The sequence below is a fragment of the Fundulus heteroclitus genome, chromosome 10, assembly GCF_011125445.2.
Source record: "Fundulus heteroclitus isolate FHET01 chromosome 10, MU-UCD_Fhet_4.1, whole genome shotgun sequence".
NCBI lineage: Eukaryota > Metazoa > Chordata > Actinopteri > Cyprinodontiformes > Fundulidae > Fundulus > Fundulus heteroclitus.
This window is the reverse complement of record NC_046370.1, coordinates 11,392,190-11,407,569: the sequence shown is the minus strand read 5'-3', so window position 1 is coordinate 11,407,569 and position 15,380 is coordinate 11,392,190. Positions and strand designations below refer to the sequence as shown.

General features: G+C 39.3%; 1 protein-coding gene across 5 annotated transcripts in view; it reads left to right on the top strand.

Moving 5' to 3' along the window:
• Positions 1–15,380, top strand: part of dock1 (dedicator of cytokinesis 1) — a 303,583-nt gene that overhangs the window by 244,669 nt on the left and 43,534 nt on the right. For all 5 annotated transcript variants that reach the window (XM_036142018.1, XM_036142017.1, XM_036142019.1 and 2 more), the window contains 5 exons: positions 568–608; positions 817–907; positions 4,945–5,064; positions 7,149–7,238; positions 7,692–7,796. In XM_036142018.1, coding sequence (XP_035997911.1) covers positions 568–608; positions 817–907; positions 4,945–5,064; positions 7,149–7,238; positions 7,692–7,796 — 447 coding nt within the window. The remainder of the gene's footprint in view (positions 1–567; positions 609–816; positions 908–4,944; positions 5,065–7,148; positions 7,239–7,691; positions 7,797–15,380) is intronic.

The window sequence follows — 15,380 nt, the reverse complement described above, 5'->3', positions numbered from 1 at the left end:
AATACTGATTCTGATGTGTCAAAGTGAGCCAGTCAACTTGTGGAACAAAGTCCCCTTTGAGAACCCTTTTCATTTAAAATTCAGTATATTTGTTACTGTAGGGACATAGCAAAGCAAAAGTGATATTAAATACACTTTTCACACACGTTTCAGATTTTATTTGGGAAAAAAAAAGGTAAAAAGGTTTTAATTCTTTTCACCGGAAATGGCCATAATAAACAATATTTTTTGCTGATACTGTGACAGAAAGTGGAAAAGTTCAGTGGGGTGTTAAATACTTTTGTGAGACAATGTAAGTGTTTGGTTTTGGCAGTGTTTTTTTTTTTTTTTTACTGGATTGTCACTGAAATATATCTAACCCACTGACTAAAATATCCTTCCTCTGTCACAGCATATTAGTTCAAAGCTACTTACTTTCTTCATATTCAAACTTTTGATTTCTGTCAGAGTTGTTTTTTTGTTTTGTTTTAATTTCCAAGATGTGTTTTATGAATTTAAGTTATAACCCGCATATTTTGAAACTCCTTCAAAACCCCGATCAAATGTCCGTTTCTGTTTCTGTTGTAGAACTTCTACAAGGAGATAGACAGGGAGGAGATGTACATCAGGTAAGATCCAATCTAGTGTTACGTTTCATCGTACCTGTTTCAAGTCACAAAAAAGTAATTAGTTAAAACTCGACTCCTATAGTGAGTTTTAATTTGGCTTGTTGGTAGTAGCACAGGCGAACGAAACTGTCAGATTGTGTAGGTGTCATAATTCAGTCTTCTGCCTTCACTGAGCAACAACCACTAAATCATTACTGTGTCTTGTCAGGTACCTGTATAAGCTGTGTGACCTCCACAGAGAGTGCGACAACTACACAGAGGCTGCCTACACTCTGCTGCTACACGCAAAGCTGCTCAAGGTACACAAACGACACATCGAAAGGCCCGAACATAGAAGCAAAATATTTACGCTGCTCAGCTGTCGCCGAGCAGGTTGCTTTTAACCCCCAGGCAACATGCTAATACAGTTCTCTGAATTAGATTATGCAAGGATTTGAAACGGTTGGCATCGTTTTAATTGCACCGCGCGATGAGATGGCTGCTGAGGAGGCAGAGTGGATGCTTTGTCACTGGGCAAGTCATAGCTGAAAATCTGGTCTTTCATCCCAGATAGAATAGGAAGTAGAACAAACCACCTTTTTGAAAATCTCTAGCTGCAGTTCAAGAGGATGATTACGGATGCACCAGTTTATCGACTATTGAATTAAATCAACTCACTTCCCTTTGCTCAGCAGGTCAAAAACAAAAGAAATCAGATTTTGAAGTCTGTTTCCTGAATGCATCACTATTGAAAACATGCATTCTTTCAGCCTGTAAACACCTTCCTGGGTTTAGAATAGTTATTTTGCCTCAAATTGTATTTTTTTTTACTGTAACAATAACTTAATTTTCTTTTTCAAATTGCTCAGTGTATATAGTTTAATGGTGGTTTTATTGTTGTACTGCTGGCTTTCTTTTCCACGTTGGCCTTGTGAAAGACATCTTGATCTCAATGGGTCTTTTATCTAGTTAAAAAAGGTTTAATAAAAAATAAAAAAAAACATTGACAAACAACATATTCTTAAAAGCATGTATTTACATTTTATAAAAAAATCGGACAATAGTTGGAGTACCTATATTCAATGTATGCATAAGTTAATAATCTAATTCTATTTGGATATCGACGGAATATTTTTGTCTTTTATTGTCTATATTTGCTTCACTTAATTTTTTAATTAAAACAAAAAAATACACAAATGCATATTTATGTGTTATAGTTCCAAGTTAGCAGATTCTAAATTCTTAGGACAATCAGAAATTAATACTGGTGAGAAAAAGCCAGATTGGTGCATCTCTTACAAGTTCTCAAGATGCATTTTTGTTGCAGGCAAGGACAATTCTGCAATGTATTTCAGTACCAGCCAAAAATAAATAAATAATACACCATATCTCCAAACTTTCTTTTCTTATCACAGTGCAGAGTGTATTTTCTGCTCTGGATTAATAAAGAGCAAGTTTAAGAGCTGTTCTTGTTATCCAAAATTGTATCATCTTACCTGTCATCTGAATTTGCATAACTATCCTGCTGCTTGGGCCTTTGTAGGGGTTCTGTCAGACGGGTTGTCACTGAATCACATTTCCATCACTGTCGCGCTTGCGGGAGTTGATTCTATGACTTTAAATCTGCAGATCTTTTAGCACCTGCGTCTTCTTGATTATGGCAGGAAAGATGTTTCTGCTGCTGTGCTTTAGAAGTTAAACACGTGTCTGAATATTTTTGCGGTTTTGACTTTTTTTGGAGTGTTACACAGACGTGTGAGCACATGCTTTGCAAAAACAAAAAAAGGCTTCAGGGTATGTTATTGAGATTTTGTGTGATAGACAAACTAAGTAATTGTGAAATGTAATGAAAAATAATGTTTTTAGAGCATAGAAATTTATTTGTGATTTGTATTTGTAGTTAGTCCTCAGCACCATCTCTACTTTATTTCTAAATAAAATTAAAACCAGTTGCCCCCAGAAATTACCAACTTGCACAAGACAATATATGGTCTTAGGCTGGACATCGCAAGCGTTAAAAAGAGAAGCTGCAATACGTTGCAACTCCTATGAGATCCACAGCTTCACTGTCCTCAGGTGACAGTGAAGATCACAGCGTTAACAGAGGCATGTTTGCCTCATCTACCAACATAAAGGCAAAAACGACGAGGTGAAAAAAGTTACCAAACGAGTTGTGAATCATTTCACCGAGTGAGGTTAAAATATCCAACTTATACCCCACCTAAAATACATATTAGAAACTTCAAATGGTTACTGCAGACTGTAGTAGACGTTTCTAGCTATCCATGGTAAAAAGTCAGAGTGAAATTCTGTATTAGGAGTGCAGAGATTACTTTACACTACCTGTTGAAAGCTTTGTGCAAAATCGGAGTTCTGTTAACGGATCATAGCTAACAAAGAAAAAAATTTAGGCAAACAGAAGATACAACGTACAGATATCCGAAACACATAAAAAAAAAAAACAGCAGAACTAGTGTCAATCATTTGCCATTAACTTTTAAGCATACAATGTTTCGTACAGACGAACATGCCCACTGTTGCGTTCAGCTGCTCAGGTCGGCCCCATATCCTTTTTTTTTTACATTTTACATTTTTCTAGACTCCTTTTTAGGTTTTGGGAAAGGAATAAACACCCTTTAAATGTTTGGTATAACACGTGGCTGGATTGTACTCTCCTTACTGAAAACGTTAAACCATTTCTACGGATGTTTTTTAAACGAAATCCCTCCGATCGCAATGCGTTCATAACGTAACATCCTGCAATGTTGTCGGAGGGAAACAGAGAGCAGCTTTAACGGCCAAGGTAAGGGGCGCTTCACTTTGGGACAAATGGCAACCGCTGATTGGTCTGTTATTGACGAGCCCGAGATTGATCGACAGGTGGTGTCACGTCACTTTGTCAAATCTTGATATTTTAGAAGGAACAAAGGAAGAAAGCCACAAGGGAAAATGCTGTGTGTAGTTTGTTATCCAGACTAAAATTGAAATGCCATTTGTGGTGGAAAACTAACACCGCACATCACCGACTCTGGAGGTAATGTGTTGTTGCCAGGTCTCCTTTTGAAAATAGGTTTTTAATCTCACTGGGATATGACCTTGCTGGATAAATATCATACAATCAGCCACACTGTGAGACACGGTGGGGACAGCGTCATTCTGTGTTAATGCTTTTTGATTTCACCTTACCAACCCAATTAAATACATTACCGTTTTTTTGCACCCCCGCCCCTCTGTAGAGCAAAATGGATTCTTCAGCCGCCTCATGACCGTTCTAATAAATTTCAACCACTTTGCTTTGTATTTCCGATAATGCCTCGGCTTTTTAGCCGTGTCGATCCAGGGTCAGTTGCCATTAATGCATAAATGCGAAGGCCCTTTTAACAATATAAATGCTGCAGTCAAACTGTGAAGAAATCAATAGGCTGAGGCCAAGCCTCCTCGTTTCTATACCACAGCAACAGCGTGCAGACGCAGATTTTTTTTTTTTCCGCCTTGCTCCTTTGAATGTGGTCATCATAATCTTTACATTCTTCTCAGAACACAATCCTGCCTAAAATGGTCTGTTTTAAACCCGTCTTTAAATAAATGTAGGATTGTACATTTCTTCACAGTGCTAAGCAGCTTCAGTCTGTCAAAAAAATGACAGTATCTTTTTGTTGCTTTAAAAAAAAAAACAACCCATAAACACGCTTATCCTGGTGTTGTTTTATCTGTGAGGACATCAAACCCAGCCCTGTTGTAGATTCAACAGCGCCATGACTCAGTTGCATACAGTGTTTATGTCAAAACAAGTCGAAAGTGATACTTGTCTGGAATAGCTAAAGCAGATTTTCCTCCTGCAGGCCGGTCCTCTGGAGATCTATTTCGGGTTGTGGAAATTCTTCTGCCAGATAATAAAACACTGCCATGCACATTTGCAAAAAACGGATTACACACCCTTGACCTGGAGAAACCAACTTCAGTTTGATTGATCTTTATTTAAGTTCCGGGTGCAACTTAAGAAAGGTTAAACATTTAACAAACTAACATCTGTTTCATTGATTTTAGAGCAAAAAAAAAACAACAAAAAAAAAAACTCAAAACGTATATAAACGATTTTGCAAATGAAACTTTCGCATAATAGCTGCAGGAGAGTATTGCACCGATTCTCTTCCTGAACCGTTCGATAGGTATTGACGCGTGCATCACTGCCCACATCTTAACTCTGCATTTTGCCCTGTGCCGAACCGCGTTCAAAGGAATTACGCATCGATATCCCTCATTTGCATTGGCTATAAGTCGGATGGATTTCTTGTCGCCTGTTCGACTTTTGCCCCGCATTGTTTTGCACAGCATTGACCCCGTTTGCTCTCTGTAGTGGTCCGACGAGCCCTGTGCAGCCCACTTGACCCAGAGGGAAGGTTACCAGGCCACAACACAAGGACAGCTGAAGGACCAGCTCTACCAGGATATTATTAATTACTTCGATAAGGGCAAGGTAAGCGGCGTTCCAGAAACATGGGCATTGTTTGTGTGCTGTCTGGGTTGGAAATAATTCCTTCCTTTTGGATGGATGAAAGAGCATATCAGACTACAAAACTCTAACTTTTTTGTCCCTTTTATGACATGACCTTTTCTAAAAGCCCTTCCCTCGCTTCTCGCTCTGTGTCCTTTTCCTATTTTACCTTAATACCACATCAGGGCTGTGCTTGAATGCCACCGGTGCCACTTGAGAATTGGAAAATGTCCCGTTTTGTAAAGAACTTGTTTTATTTTTACCCTGTAAGCTAAATCTAGGATGGATCTGAGAAGAGGTAGACAGATCTCCTCGGCAATGAGGTCCTAAGGTTTTTGCATTTAATGTCAGAATGAGGATTCCTCTCAGTTTTTACTCCCAACTGTAACTCAGCAAACTTTAGTCAGGGTGCAGCCTCTGGAATGAAATCTGAAAATAAACTGACAATGTGACTTTTGATGTTATGAGGTATTTAATTGGCATCCTTTTGGAAATCTCTGCGTTAAGGTAGGGATCTACATTCTTTAAAGAATATGCACAGAGACAGTTATTTTATCAATATAGGTCACATCAACCATAATAATCACTAATATGATCTTTTATGAAGTTTAAATTATCAACTCTGTAATGTTCTTTATTTTAAAATGTAATAAAACCTTTTAGACAGTGACTGCTCTCAGTGCATGTCCTATTATGAATAAATAAATACAGCTTACAGCAAGAAGGCTAGAGAAATATGTTTTTAATGCTGTTTTTATATCTACTTATATTAAAGTTCATTTAGAGAAATTGGTGTTGGCTGGGTTGAGTGTCGCCAAGTCAAGGTTTTACCAAAACCAGAGTTAGGAAATCGACCACAAAATTCTTGTCGGGACTAGGGGTGTAATGTTATAAGAAAGAAAAATATGGTTCAGCTTGAATCAAGAAAAAAAGTAAAGATTAATTTTTCATGCTTTAAGAAATATTATTTTTTCATTTCTTTGTCCATATTTGGGAATAAAACAAGTTTAAATGTCTTTGTAGTTGGTTTGACTTTAAAAACCATCTAGAGTCCCAGCTGTACCTGAATGCAGCATGTGCAGCTGCGAGGAAAACCCTCTCTCATCAACAGAGATCTCCGCTGCATCTCCTCCTGTACGTTTGGCTCGTAGGATCCTACCGGTAGCCAGTTGAACTGCAGCGGATTTTTCCCTGGTACCAGTGATGTTTACATTGAGATTGACGTTTCAGGTGAATAATTCTGCAGTACAAGCTATGCACCTTACTGCTGTTGGAAAATTAGTACACTGACAAAAGGTTTTGGTTTGGTCCACCCCTCTTTGTCCGCTGTAGCTTTGTGAAAAAGCATAATCTTCCCAAATTACAGAGTTTATAGCTGGGAATCCTCTCTGTTGTGTTTTGCTGGCAACTTTCTAAAGTTGCTCAACAGAACATTGCACGGCTTACCTTGTACCACATATAAAGATTTTGTATTTGCTTAGATATAAAACAACTGTGTATTCGTTCGGTACTCATGGGTACCATGTATTTGCGGTGTAAATATGTGTACTGTTACACCCCTAGTCGGTACGTTTCTAAACTTAACCAATTTCCTTTGATGTAAGTGGGACAGTTTAGGTCAAACAGTTGAAACATTGAGAAAACTTGATGGTAGAACAATAAATACATCAAAGCTAACTCTAGAAATATTAAAGCAGCCTTTTGCCCTGATCTCAACCCTGTTGAGAATGTGTGAAATATGCTACAATCCAGTCTGTCAGGAAAAAAAAACACCCTTTTATTTTAACTTTTCAAATCCTACACCTACAAAAGCGTGTATTTAAGGTGCATACATCTAAAGGACATTTAGCCAAACATGAGTGCATGTATGCATTTGAGCCTGCAAGTTTTTCTGCCTGACTAATAAAGAGAAATAATATTATCCTGATAAGCTGGGGTTATTAACTGTGACCTGTGTGGGGCTAGCAGTGACTCTGAGCAATTCCGCTAGCGGGAGGTTACTTCTCTATCCTTGCTTTCCGCTTTAAGATTGATAACAATTTTTTGACTGTCTGTGTCCTTTCTAGATGTGGGAGGAGGCGATCAAACTGAGCAAAGAGCTGGTCGAGCAGTACGAGAATGAAATGTTTGACTTTGAGCAGCTTAGTGAATCTTTGGTAAGTAGGATTATTGGGTCACTTACCTGCGTCTCCACTTAAGGTACACAGTCACTCCTGCGCTGCTCTAATAGACAGGTTGAAAGCAGCTCACAAGTGCAGGCCCCTGCACGACTTTTATCAAGGCTTTTGTTTTGTGAGGCATATTAAAGCAATTTGCTGCCTCTGTTCTTGGGAATCCTGGGTGCTGATTTGTTTTTAGATACCTGGCTGTCTAGAAGTAAGTCAAAGCTAAGCTATGTTGGCATATGGGCTAATGCACTAAGAGGTAACGAGCCTCCAGGTGTTGCAGTGAGTATTTTATAAGGAAAAAGGTTTATTCAAGAGGCAGTAGCATAAAAAAAGACATGCAATCTCCATGTGGAATGGCTTTATCCATGTATTTGTTTGTAAAACTTGCTAATGACTCTGCAATATAAATGATGTGCGTTACGTCGTTCCACCTCCCAACAGCGGAAGCAGGCCCAGTTCTACGAGAACATAGTGACGGTCATCCGGCCCAAACCGGACTACTTCGCTGTGGGCTACTACGGAATGGGGTTCCCGTCGTTTCTGCGTGTGAGTATTTGCGTCGACAGACACTCCTTCCCATCTTCAGCTCTTTGTAGGTTTTCCTTGTCGTTTCGCTCATCCAGTTCTCTGAGCTGTAGTTGCTTTAGCGGATCTGCTGTCACTCCGTCTGGTTTTAACTTGGGTGCGAGCAGCTTTAGCAGAGCCGGGCTTTAGGGGACACTCGGCATTGATTCCCCCTTTTCTATACAAAAGAAAGAGAACTTTTTGGAACAGATGTATAAAACATAGGACCTGCTGAGCTTGCATTGCAACTGTCTCTATTTTTATATGTAATTGTTTTTTAGTATTTGTAATATGATCTACCAGCCAGTTTATCCACCTCAATGACCCCTTAAATAGGAAGGCTTATAGAATAGTGACCCTTACTTCCTTCTCCAAGCAGAAACCTTTCATTCCATCTCTTTGACTTCAGCAAAGTGCTCCTTCAGACTGGATCCGGTCTCCTTGAACCCCGTGGGCCTTCAGATATGGATGGATTGACACGAATCTTGACTCACTAGGCTCTTAGCACTTGCAACAAGTTTTTCTTTTCTGCTTCTCTTTTCAATCCTAATAAAATGCGACCACCAAGGATTATCGCACCTGCTTCAGGATGCTGCCTGACAACCAGTGGCACTTCCCTAACATCACGAGAGATTTCGGCACCTACGCCATCAGTTTGGGCCTTCTTAGCAGCCTGACAAGAGCCAGGCAACGGGGTTTTATGTACAGACGCACCTCTAAATGAGCCCGTTTGAGCAATACTTTCACAAGAGTTGGTCACACTGAGGTCTAAAACTGTTTTTTTTTTTTAAACTGACTAGTAACATTATATACACCATCTGAGGTTTTTTTTTAATTTTTTTTTTTTTGCCTTCTTTTTGTGCTTGTCCCCCATTTTTCCTAAATACGCTACCAGGGCTCGTCTTTAAAAGCCTAAAGACTACATTTTCCATTTGAACTGCAAATGCATCTCTTGCTCTCCCAGCATCCAGCTTATATGCACAATTTGGAGTTGTCCCTGTTTATCCCCGACTGAGAGCCCTATGGCCTGCTGACATTTCAGAGCAAACGTTTTGATTTGTAAGGCACATTTTTGTTGTAGGGGGGTTAGATTTGACCAGCGTGGTCGGCCTTTCAAATTCACTGAGGAACAATCCAGGTAGGTGCGTGCAGGCCACACATTGTGCATGAGATGCTGCAGCCAGGCTCCAGCACGCAGGACCCAGACAGAGAGCTGGATTGCTCCATCGCGGGTAACACGGAGCGCACGTTATTGTTGATTCATCTTAAAACACGTCTTCAAACCGTTCAAAGATCCGCCACGTTCTGACTGGAATTCATATTTTGTCACGATTTTGATGTGGTGTGGAGGGAGAATTTGAATACCATTTTATGCCACTGCGAAATGGAAGATGCAGATTGAGGATTGGCTACTTTTGGACACGCATGCAAAGGCCACATTCGGAATTGCCTCAAAAACATTCAGATGCTTGGATTCAGCCTGAACAGCAGATGGTCTTTAAAAGCACCGGCGGCAAACAGAGCGCTTTGCCAATTTCTTTAAATGTGACTGATGATGAATGTCGGAGGGTCCGTCAAAGTAATTATTCCGACCACCTTTGTTCATTCATACAGGATAGGTGGCCTCTTAACCTGAGCAGATCTATTTCAATACTAAATATCCTGACTGGAGGTGCGCCAATCAGATCGCGGCTTCTCACAAATTAAGTAGCCGTTTGATATTCATCATCTGTGGTGCCGCCGTGTGCTTGTCAGCCCTCATTATCATCTTATGAAAGATGTACTCCTCTCTGCCCAAAGCTCTTTGTTTAAAATAAAATTAATTGCATCTTTTTTTCATTTTTATTTTTTTGCATCACTGTGAGAGAGGGTTTAATCTTAAGCCAGAGCTTTTTGTTTGTCGTAGGGAGATGCAGCTGCACTGCTGACAAAGGCAGATTTGTTTGCCTTTAACGTATTCTTGGAAGAGCTGCTGTTGTTGTTTTTTTCTTTTTTTTTGTCATTTGGCACGTCACCCCAAGGTGCTGTTCTTGTTTAGAAGGATTGCGCTCGCTTATCACTCAAGCAGCACGCTAAATGGCTCTCGGAGTGATGATCCCGATCATGCCCTTTTCATTCTATTATGAACAACGGACCTCTCAGCTGGGACTTTTGCTTTGCTGCCGATCTCCATGTTGCCCTGCTAGCCCTTTTTATCTGCCGGGGCACAAACTCCATTACAGACAGGGCAAGCCATGCTGGCCTAATCTAACTGGCTCTTTAAACAGCCTTTCGGGGTGGACGCGGCTTCTTTATTCTTTTCGTATTGGACTGACCTTACCCAAATAACAAGGGCACGTGAATACCAGACTGGCTTTCCCAGTGGGAGTATGTGTGCACTGTTCGTTGGTTTATCTATCGTGCCATTTCCTGGGCATAATGAGACAAAAAAGTGGTACACGTGTGTTATGCTTTGTCGAACCACTTTTCTCCGCAGTTGAGAGCGTTTGGGTTATGTTTTCACTTATATTGTGCCTCTGGAGACCGCGTTTTTCCTTTGCTCTTTGCAGAAATGATCCAGCTTGGTCAGAATGAATGGAGTGCGTCTGTAAACATCAGCTAGGTTATCAGTTTGACTGGGTTATTCTGAGACATGAAATGCACTGACTTTAACCGTTCAGTTATGTCGCTGGTGGTATATAGTGCTGTCTTGCTGAACCTCCACTCCGTTCTCAAGTCTTTTGCAGCCTCTAACAGGTGTTGCTCCAGTGTTGCCTGGTGTGTAGCACCATTCATGCTCCCGAAAGGTTCTTCTGACCAGTTTCCCTGTCGCTGTTGAAGAAAAGTATCTCCACAGCATGATGATGTCATCACCGCATGTCACCATGGGAGTATTGTATTCATGGGGATATGCAACGTTCCTTTTCTTCCACTCATAGCGTATTCACATACTTCAAAAAGTTCAGTTTTGGTCTCATCTGACCTTCTTCCACATGTTTGCTGTGTCTTCCTCTTCTATAAGTACCACGTTGTGAAGTGCTAAGAATCTCTGCAGCACCTCCAGAGTTAGCATTGACCTCTTTCTCTGCTTCTCTGGTTAATGCTCTCCTTGTCCAGCCTGTCAGCTTAGGTGGAGGGCCGTGTTTTGGTAGCACTGAGGGTATGTCATTCTTTGCCCATTTTCAGATGATGGCTTGAACAGTCCTCAGCAAGATGTCCAAAAGCTCAGGACTTTGTTTCATAACCTAACCCTGCTTTCAACTCCATGGCTTTTTTTGTTGACCGGAGGGCTTCACTGAACACTTGGGTTTATACTCATAGGTTAACTCCAATTACTAACTAGTTCACTTCTAAATGTCGTTGGTTGAGCTTGAAATCCAACAGGAAATGTCACACTTTTCTTATCTTCTTTTTAAAAGGTTTATATTTCTTCCACTTAAGGATGGGTACCTTTCACATCTGAACCGATATGGTACCAGTACCCGGTGCCTGGTACTGGTACTCAACTTTACCTATTTTTGGTACTTTTGTATGCGTTTATGTGGCAATAAATGTTAATCAGTTTTAAAATAAAATCTCAAATTTTTTCAGTCTAACATATTTATTTGTCAATATATACACTTTTTTTAGATCTACAAATGAACTTTATTATATAATTTATGAATTTCATTATCATTGCCTAAATTCACACCACACAAATGAAATTCTTGACAAAAGGACAGTTGTTAAAGGCACACAGTGAATAAGTGACTGAAGCTGTGTGTGGATCAAAATTATGGAATTATTTTAGTTCAAAGGCTTCAGAGGAAAAAAAAAACTATGTTAAAAACATTGTGTTTTCTGTCTTCTGTAACCCCAGTCGGTCGAGGCAGATGACCGTTCATACTGAGCCCGGTTCTGCCGGAGGTTTTTTTTCCCGTTAATGGGTGGTTTTTCTTCCCACTGTCGCTTCATGCTTGCTCAGTATGAGGGATTGCAGCAAAGCCATGTACAATGCAGATGACTCTTCCTTTGGCTCTACGGTTCCCCAGGAGTGAATGCTGCTTGTCGGGACTTTGATGCAATCAACTGGTTTCCTTATATAGGACATTTTTGACCAATCTGTATAATCTGACCCAATCTGTATAATATGATTGAACTTGACTTTGTAAAGTGCCTTGAGATGACATGTTTCATGATTTGGCGCTATATAAATAAAATTGAATTGAATTGAATTGAATTGTGTTTTATCCGGCTTTGTAATCCAGGGCAGGATACATTTGCAATGTGGTAAAGGAGAGGCTCTCCTCTCTGCTCTCTTTGCTCTGACTGCAGGCGGGTTTCAGGACGAGGCAGCTGCTGTCTGTGAGACAGTTTTTGGAGAAGTGGAACGATACTCATGGCAACACTTGCTGCACTTTCACGACAATAATGCAGAACAATTGGTACTTTCACGGGAAGCCACCAATAACAGAAGAAAATCGCTAGATTTTTCGCTGGTTGCTTTTTTGAATAAATGTTGCTAAATGGGTCTTAAAAGTAGCTAAAGATAGCTCAACATTTGCTAGATTGGCAGCAGTGGCCAGATGTTTCCTCAGAAGCCACTGGCCTTGCACTTTGTGTCACAAATAAGATAAGATGGGCTTTATTGATCTCACATTGGAGAAATTCACTTATCACATCGGCTTAGTAATCAATAATCAGAAGATGATTATTGCAAAATATTGCAGTGAGCGTAATCTGCATCACATTTTGAAAATTGGAGCCATACTTTCAAGCACTTTTTATCAGTCACGCTTGCTTTCTTGACGAGACCAGCGGCTGCTGACGTCATTATGCACTTGTGCGTACAATGCTGTGTTCAAGTCCTGCATGGAAATCCAACCACTCTTCAGCTCACTCAGTGTCACCATGATGCATTTAGGTACCAAAATATGGTGCTGTTTGATTTTATGTGAATCGGTACTCGATAGTGCTGACAGGATTCGTTCTGTACCGAATTTGGTACCCATCTCTACTTCCACTCCACAATCAGTCACTAAATACGATCAAAATACATTTAAGGTAATTGTTTTAATGCATTAAAAGCTCAAAGAGTTTGAATGCTTTTGCAAGGTACGGTTGGTCACAATAACTCACCCCGTTAGATACTAGACTTTTTTAACATCTAGCTTATCATTAAACAACTGTCCTTTTTATTAAGTAGAAGGAAAATATAACAGACTTCCTCGCATTGGCATTCTTAAAGGCATTCAATTTCGTTCCTTTTTCTTCAACATTTAAAAGTTATCCTCAAAGATTTTCATGCCAGCACACAAACAAGTATTCAGTTGGGATTTACTAATTACAGTTTAGTGGCTTTCCTCCCTCTCTTTTGCTCTCTCTGTATTGCATTTTGTGTTGTAGCATCACTTTACCCCAGGGAAAAGTCAGCTTTGTGCAAAAAATGAAAAGATCAATTTTCTTTTGAAGGCATTTTGTATCCAACCCTCCCCACGAAATTGATTTTATGCAAGAGTGCGTAATATAGCGGCTTGTGATCTATTTAGTAATATGCTTTGCAGTTCCTCAAAAAACACAACAAACAATGTTTCAATAGTCCTTGTAAAGTATGTTTACTCTTAAAGGAACAACTTGTTGTCAGATTTAAGACATGTACACTGGATAATACTGGAATGTCATTTTAAGTATTTTCTAGTTCTGGATCATGTGGAAAAGAGATCAAATGGTCAATCCATCCAACTTTTATCCATCTCACAGTCCATTCATCTGTCCATCCAGTAACATTCATATTTAAACCCGGACCTCAATAACAATATCTACAGTAGGGTTCTCATGATACTAAAATTGCAAACTCATTATCAATACCCTGGAACATATTCTATACTCTGTACCATTTTCAATATCACGGGGATTAAAACATGCCAAATAACTAAAGGTATAAAAAATATTTTAGTAACATGAAAAACTCACCTTTTTCAATCTCAACATTCAGTTAAATTTTTCAATAAAATTTTATTTATATAGCGCCAATTCACAGCACGTCAAGGCACTTTAGATGGCTTTAATAAGTGTGCAAATAAATGCTTAATAAATAACCCAAATATAACACAGGCCTAGCAGCATGCTAGCCACAGCTAATCACACAACATTAATGTGGTCCCCCGGTTGCGCTAACATAAGTAATATCTTTAATGTATTAAATTATGAACGTAACTTTAATTTATAAACATGTTGAATTTCACCCTGAAGGCCAGGGTGTCCGCCCTTTAGATTTTTGGCCAAGTTTGCTGTGCCGCTTGACTTCATTCCCACCGCTTTAAAGCACTGTTTGGTCACAGGCTTGTCAAGATCTTTGGATTTTTCTTCTTCGTTTGCCTCGTATGCAAAGATATTTAGTATTGATACCGTGCCAAATTAATATTGTATCACGATACAGCATTTGAGTGCTGATACTTTTCGGAGTATCGATACTTTTTTCTACCCGAATCTACAATAAATGAGTGAATCTCTTTGTTTATTGTTATAATGGACCATTATAACAAAACAAAAAAATATGAATGAGAACTCTAACTTAATAGTAAGGAATTTGGACATGAAAACAGTGTAGGAACCCTCTAAGGCTCTCCCCTGTATTTTATAAATGCTTCTATTCCTAAATGCTTTTCCTTTCATTACTTCCAATTGGCATATTCGCTCTTTCTTTCTGTCTGTATGATTGGAAAGTGTTGACTTGGTAAAGGGCCTTGAGATGTGTTTTGAATTGGCGCTATATAAATAAACTGAATTGAAATTTATTTTACATTACATCCCTGTTCTTTTTAGACAGCTGCTCTTTCACACATAGTTTGTGTGGAAGTTGAATTTTAAAATGCGTATCCGAAGACATATTCACATTTAAAGACTTTGGAGGTGAGCTGTCATGTTCTATTCGTGCAAATGTCCTTCTGGCAGATCCCTGAGCACAATCAGGCAGATGAAGGAAGGTTCCCCCAGCATGCTGTTAGGAACACTCTTCTGTTCTCTTTAATATATTCTTGTTCTTATTAACAAGAGCTGACCTGTTCCTCAGACTCAGACAACAAACTACAAAATAGACTGAAGTATCCAAGCTGCTCTAGTTGATGTACACACATATTTTAACAAGTTGTTCTCTCTGACTGCAAACAGCTCTGATCTCAATGACATGCACTCTATTTGTAGTTGATAGCTTTACACTTCAATAATATTGTTGTTGTTGTTTTTTTTTTGTTTTTTGAGGGATTGAAATTGGCTTTTAACCAACTGACTGAAAATGGTCATTTTAGCATCTATTTTACAGAAATCCCAAGTGCATGATAGGCAATCCTGGGTCTGAGCAGCAAAACAAAGTCTTTTAGAGAAAAGGTTTGGAGCACCCTATTCTAAATGACTAGGACTCTGTGTTCAGGTACAAAAGATACACATAAATTAGTGTAAAATTACAGCAGTGTTTTTTTTTTTTTTCAGGCTGGTGGGAAAGATGTCTGTTGAACCCAATTATCTTTTGTCAACTTGTCAATCAAAGCACATTGTAAATGGCCTCAAGCAAATATCAGAGCTACAATTAATCTAATTAATCGGGGAATT